Genomic DNA, 7,236 nt, shown 5'->3' with positions numbered 1-7,236 from the left:
CCGGGGACCGCGCCGCGGCGCAAGCCATCTCCGCCCGTGCCCACTGGGGTGAGACCCGCCGGAACTCCACTCTGAGATTTCCCAGACCACCCCATTTCCGGCGGAAGTCCTGCCCCCCGGAACGCCTTCGCGTCCCCGGCCTTTCCCTGTCCGTTTGTTCTGGCACCTGTCGCTCGGCGCCAGCGTCCTAGCTCCAGACGTGGCATTTGGCCCTATCCTCTCGCGATAGCATCCGCCAACGCCTCTAATTCTTTCCCGTTTCGTCAAAGCGAGACGTTTTGGGCGCATGCGCCGTCGCTAAAATGGAATTCCGCGCTGAGTGCTGGCCACACTCACCTATAGCTGGGGGCTTTGCACTGCGGGTAACCTGTGTAGTTCGAAGTTGGTTGTTGGAGCGGGCAAGAAGATACCCTTTATGTTTTATCTTTATTCGCTTCTGGGCCTAGCAGCTTGCTTTCAGCTTGGCAAAGTGGGTTTTTATAGTGGTGGGACAAACAAAATGACTGGCACGTTTCTCGTTGTGCCGCATAATTGTTAGAAATTTGTACACCTTTTTAGATTCTGAAGATCATCTACCCTAAAAGTCACTATACTTTTGCATACCTTAGGTTAATTGCAAAGCATTATTTCGGCATTTCCCTTAACACACCTTCATTTCTATTTTAGTAGCTGCTGTTTATCCCACACCTACAAAGTAGCTTATTAAAACCTGGGCAAGGTAAGATAGGTATTCTCTTTCAGAGACAGGGAAAAAAACCTAAACAAACAAAAATTCCTAAATTTCCCCAGCCCACTAAGGTTAGACGATTTGCCCATTCATGCTAATGATAGCTGAGCACAGATGCCCAGCTAGTCTGACGGGAAGCCTCTGACTTTTCTCCATTCCCTAAATTCTGTCTCTCATTCTTCCTTGTAGTGCATTAGTAGTACCTGTTTAGCTTGGTGTGAATGTAAACAAATAAATATTATTTCTTTCTAAAGTACACATGATTCCTATAAAAAGAGCTTCATGCAATGACCAAACCAAACGAAACATTTAGGGATGAAATGAATCCAAACTTTAAAAAACATAATATACCTGTTTTAGGACTCTGCTTTCATACTTAAGTTGCATCAGGAGAATTAGAATAGTTTCCAGAACATCAACATTTTATATATACATGTAGGAAAAGTGGGGAATGAACAAGGTTGTCTGAGGTTTAATACATGTAATAGCCTACTTCCCATGGAGCTGTTTTCTTAGACCCATGTGAGTAATTGGAGATTACAAGACCAATATGACCCAGCTTGATCATGATGTATGATTTGACTTGCTAGTAAAAAAAAAAATTGGTTACATTTTCTGGTTTATACATACTGAGTTAATGATGGAAATAATATTTTAAAAATGTTTTTGTTGATTTCAGGGAGAGGGAGAGGGAGAGAGAGATTGAAAAACCAATGATGATAGAGAATCATCGATTGGCTGCTTCCTGCACGCCCCCACGGGGGATCAAGCCAGGTAACCCAGGCATGTGCCTTGACTTGAATTGAACCATGGCCTCCTGGTTCATGGATTGATACTCAACCACTGAGCTACACCAGTTGGGCTGGAACTAATATTTTTGAGTGTATGCTAGATTCATACCTCCTATTTAACTCTACACTATTGTTGAAATAGTGTACAAAGAAAAAGGGGGGTGGGTGAGTAGGGAGACAGCAATATTGTTACCATACTGATGATTAAAGAAATAGTAACCAAATATCAAGTTTTAAATGCCTATACTTGTGGAAAAGCAGGTAGAATTAAAGGAGGATGAAGTTGGACATGGAAAATTGTGGTGATGCTGAAAAGGCTTTAGAAATTGATGGCACTTGTTTTCAAATCTAAGTTTTAGCAAACTGTCTTCTTTTTCCACATGCCACTAAATTCTACCTGTCAGCCTTGGTTGAGGCTGTTGGGTAGGGGTGGGGTTCATAAAGGTGGAAAGAGAAGATCGAGGTGTGCAAGAGAAATTTTCCTAAGATAGTTGAGTAAGAATTGAAAGCAGGAGGAGGAGGAAATGAAGAAATGGAATCGAACCCAGGACCTTTCAGTCCATGGGCTGACGCTCTATTCACTGAGCCAAACTGGCTAGGGCACTTTTTGTACATTTTCTTTTTGCATTTGCCTGTGTAAGTGTGGTTGTAAAACAGTCCTTAGTTTTCCCTTAGTTTTAGTTTCATCCATTCTGGATCATCTTAACTATGTTTTTCTTAATGGCATTTAATTGGAGGATTTTCTAAAAACTTGACTTCAATCTGAGAGTGGTTATTTTACTCTTCATGTTTAATCCACTCATTATTTGGTAGTACTGTCGTTTCATGCTTCTTTGTGAAATGCAGCCCTCTGCCACTTCTCCTGTCCTTTGATATCTTGTTCAAGTATTCCTAGTTGTTACTTTTGGGCTAGTGATTTGGATGGGAAGTTTTATTTCTTTTAACATTGGAGTTACTATTAAATTAAAATACTGATTTTGTATTTTTCCAAATTAAAAGTAAAATAGTATCTCTGAACACTGCCTACATAAGATTAGAAATTTAGCATGCTTTTACGTCTTCTCTTCCTTCTAAATATTGTTTCCCAGATTGGTTTGGAGTAACTGAATTTAAGATTAAAATTATTACAAATTTCATCTTTTCATTTTGAGTTACTTGGGTGCTCACATTGAGATTCATTACCAAATTAACCACAATTACTTATACATTTATTGCTCAGATTGTTTATTTAAAGCCTGTTTAATTCTTGGGCAGCAGGGATACTGAGGCAGAAATAGGTCATGGCTTCTGATTGCCCAGTGCTTTGGAAATGCTCCTCATAGATTTGGGGAATTCATGTTTTATGAATGCAGCATGTGACATAGCCTCTGCCAATCACGGCCACCCAAGCAAGGCTCCAGAAGTGAGCAGTGTGAGAAAGTAAGTGCGCATGTAATCTTACTTATGGCAAGGGTGTGTCAGAAGGTTCTGGTGGTTAGGGGCAACACCTGAATCTTGACCAAAGCAGCCTCACAGCATGATTTGGGTATTGTTTCCACTGTCTAGTTTCTATGAATGAATTATTGGCCCATATACAAATCCTAGACTACTTAATATTCTTTAAATGAACGAACATATTTGGTCTTCTAGGGAAGGTCTTGTTGATAACTGTAATAAAAATTCTGAATGATAGAAGTACTTCAGATAAATTAAATGCTAGTTTGGCTGGTTTCAGAATTCTTAGGTAACATTTCTATTCCCTTCCAAATGCTGCAAATATGGTTTTACTGTTGTTTTTCATTTTTGGTATTTAGTATGGCAGAGAAGAAATTTGATGCCAACCCCCTTTTTTTGTCGGTAACCTATTCCTCTCCCCCCACAGAAAGAGGAGAAAGTTTTATCTTTGAAATTAACTGTGTCTAAATACGGTTTTCTGTTAGTTCAAATTTACTTCAGGAGCAAAGTGTGTTTCAAAGTTCATAAATGCCCCAACACAAGCACAAGGAATACCAGGTCTCATAAATGGCAGGGACTGAGAGAAAACCAGGAGCTTGCTCTCTGCCTCTCCCATATCTGACCCTTCTCTTTCTTCACTGGCTGGTTTTCCCTTAGTTTTAGCTTCATGATGCCAATCGTACATAATTACCCTTGGCCTTAACTCTGTAAGATCTTTCAGTACCAGCCCTCAGTCACCAACCAGAAATTTCCTATGTGACTCTTACTTCAAATTAATTGGCCCAGGCTTTTCTTTAAGCCAGGCCATACAAGTATTTGGTGACCGGTCATTTGATGATGAGTTTCCCCTATGTCAGGGAGAAGACTGGGTATGTGGTTCAGTGACCAAGTAGTGATGCTAAGTGTTTGGATTCCAAATGTGGTGTAGGTGGAGCAGGTAATGTTTGACATTGTTCTCATAGTTATTTTTCACCAATGTTGCTTTATATTCAATGGTCACCTTCATTAGTATACATGATGAGTATTTTTAATTTAAAAATAGTAACAATCACATAACTTCAAGAAAATGAACGAATAGTCACAAATAGAGAGAAAGAATTATCCTGAATATCAGAGGAAAGAAAGTATATTTAGCACCAAGAACAATATTATACACATAGAACATACAGGTTGAAAGAAGTATTGATGACCTAACAAAAACCAGAATATAGTTTTATAGACCACAGAACAGTTAGGGGAATGGCAAGAAAATGACCTACTGTTTACCGAAGTCAAAGTCCATAGGTTTCAACACTATAAAGCAGTATTTTCAAGTCAGCATAATAGAAGGAAAATATGCTTATTAGAAATTAAAAAATAATTTATATACTCTATTTCAGCCACCATGACCTGTGAAAAATTATTTGTTCGGTAATTTTAATGATTTGACTACTCAATTCTTTCTTCAGCTCTTGGCAATAGGTTTTGCATTTCTGGCACTCATATTCTTTTCCTTAGATACAAAGAGACCCAGTGATAACATAAATTCAAATGTAGTGCAACTGGCTCCCATCCTCAGCAACAGATTCATCCCTTTACTTAATCTTGTGGTAACATGATCAATATTTGTCAATTTTTTAAAAACTATACTTATGGTACTATTTGATCCTTATGGCTTATGTTTTATTTCATTATTTCCCCTCATTAACTTTCCTTTTAGTGCCCAGGTAACTTGTAAAGTTTACTCTCAAATACCAATCTAATTTGCCATATAGTTAATGGGTTGTTAATCACTCCCACTGTATATTAACAAGTTAGGTACATTTACCTTTCACCTGAAATAATTTCAAAGTTCCTTTTCATAGTCTCTTCTATTGCAAATACAAATTAGATACTTGCTGAAATTGCCTTTACAATAACTGCTTCAAAGGGAACAGCAGCTGATCCTTCAGACTGTCATTTTCTATAAAATTTCTTGTTCAAATCTGGTAAATTTGTCCAGTATTGGGAGTGGAGATAGGCAATATCAGATTGCATAGCTCAGTATTCAAGTCTTTCATGCCTAAAGGTGAGGGAAGTTTATTTGTTGATATAATTGTCAGATTAAAGGTCCAGTTGTTGTGAAGAATGACTAGAACCGAAGGTAATCACTCAAGGAGCTTCCTTGTTGTAACTTAGGGCAGTTGCTCTCCAAGTGTGGTTCCAGACCAGCACCATCACCTGTGAACTGTGACAATTGCAAATTCTTGGATCCCACTCAGAATCAGAAACGATGGGGGTATGGGCCCAGCTGTTTTAATAAGCACTTCTGGTGATTCAAATGCACTGGCTTGAAAACCACTGCCGTTGTGGTTTGCTGCAGTCTAAGGCTAGATATTTCTCTCAACAGGCATCACAACAATTAACTATCCTCAAAACTAAGCTCAGTATGCCATTTAAGTAACAAGCAATATCTGGTGTTATGGCAGCACCCTGTGAACTTCTAAAAGTAGAATTGGGACTTGCCCCTTTACTAATTCTCTAACTAGAGGGTCTCATAGAACAACTTCCCCCCCAGTGGATAATATGGACTGGCCCTTCTCCCAGTAGGTGTTTCCTATAGGAATTCCTGAGTTTTCTGGCATGTGGAAGGCACCCTTCTTTTCATTTCCAGCATTGATAATATTTTGCCTTACTTGAAAAGGACAAGTTTTTTTTCTTACTTGAAAAGGGAAATTTAACTTTAATTGGCTTACATCCCATTTCTTTCCATAAGAGTACTCAAAAGTGGTTTATAAAAACTGGTATGCAATAAATCAGAAAAAAATAGAAAATCAGGACTAAAAGAGGAAAGAAATATAACCTATATGCACATATCCCTATTGGGTAAGGCAGACTAAGAAAAATATAAATAGAATAAATTAGTATTATTATTCACAACTATTTCATTTAGTTAACATTTGACAAAAAATTAAATGTAGATATAGTCTAAAGAACAGTAAAATGAGATCTTTGTAAAGTGGTGCAGAGAAAAGCGTATGGATTTTGGAGTAAAATGCTTTACTTTAATTATAGCTCTGTATTTACTGGCATTTTATTTTAGAAAACCAGCCTCATTACTGGTAGGCGATAAACACAGGTAAGGGGTAGATAATTAACTACATGATCCGATTCCAAGGGCACAAGGTAGATGTGCTTATTCCTCCTCACCTCTTTCCCAGTGCCCCACTGTACCTAAATATCTTTTCCCTTCTCCAAATGCAGAATGCATGAATCTCCTTAGAAATAAAATTTCAACAAATGTATTTATCCTCCTCACCCTCTGATCTTTTAGGACAAACTCTGGGAAGATAAATAATCTTTATTAATAAATGTATCAGTTTATCTTCCTTCATGAAGAGGATTCTCCCTGCCATGTTAGGAAGAGGCACTAGGACACCTTTCCCACAACTCTGCCTGTCAAAAACAAAGTTTTCCTCAACAGGCAGTGGTTTTAAATAGTTTTTTGAATATTCTAATGGTATCACATCTACCTTTGATGTTTCATGTGTTACATTTTCTGAGAATGCAAAATGCTGATTATATTTGGTTGCTGGGATTTTGCCTTAACATACAGGGTGATAAAAGATGTTCATTCCAGCCCTAGCCAGTTTGGCTCAGTGGATAGAGCATCAGCCTGCAGACTGAAAGGTCCTAGGTTCAATTCTGGTCAAGGGCACATGCCCAGGGTTGCTGGCTTGATCCCCAATGTGGGGAGTGCAGGAGGCAGCCGATAAATGATTCTCTCTCATCATTGATGTTTCTATCTCTCTCTCCCTTCCTCTCTGAAATCAATAAAAATATGTTTAAAAAAATGTTCATTCCAGACTCAGCAGCAAGAGGGAGAAGATGAAGGGACAAGACAGTTATGTTCCAAGTCAGAACATAACTAGAAGAGACTACTTATACCTAAGAATAAACAATTTTTCAAATATAGAATTCTATTAAGAAAAAAGAAATATTTTATGTGGGCCTGTTATGTTCAATGCCTGGTCTGTGCTAGGCAATTTACATTGGTATCAAATAAATTTGTTTTAAATCAACTCCATAAATATTAAACATTAGGAAGTGCTGATCACATTAAAGAAAAATTAATTCCAGGAATGGTTAAGTGCCAATGCATGGAATGGTTAAATGCCAACAGTCAGCTTCAATTGTTTTTATTACAGTAGGAGGAATTTTACTCTTAATGCATAGAATTTGAAGAAAAAAATTATATAAGCTTTAAAAAGAGGCCCTTTTGACAATTATTAATACAAATGTGAAATAAGACCCTTCAAACAAATA

At 37.9% G+C, this 7,236-nt stretch overlaps 1 protein-coding gene across 1 annotated transcript in view; it reads right to left on the bottom strand.

The window, feature by feature from the left end:
- Window positions 1-303, bottom strand: part of SRP19 (signal recognition particle 19kDa) — a 6,967-nt gene extending 6,664 nt beyond the window's left edge. The window contains exon 1 of the mRNA XM_014539904.1: window positions 167-303. Coding sequence (XP_014395390.1) covers window positions 167-288 — 122 coding nt within the window. The 5' untranslated portion in view covers window positions 289-303. The remainder of the gene's footprint in view (window positions 1-166) is intronic.
- Between the last annotated feature and the right edge of the window lie 6,933 nt (window positions 304-7,236).

Source organism: Myotis brandtii, unplaced genomic scaffold (assembly GCF_000412655.1).
Source record: "Myotis brandtii unplaced genomic scaffold, ASM41265v1 scaffold230, whole genome shotgun sequence".
Taxonomy (NCBI): Eukaryota; Metazoa; Chordata; class Mammalia; order Chiroptera; family Vespertilionidae; genus Myotis; species Myotis brandtii.
Note: the sequence above shows the minus strand (reverse complement) of the source record. Positions and strands in the feature narration are given on the sequence as shown.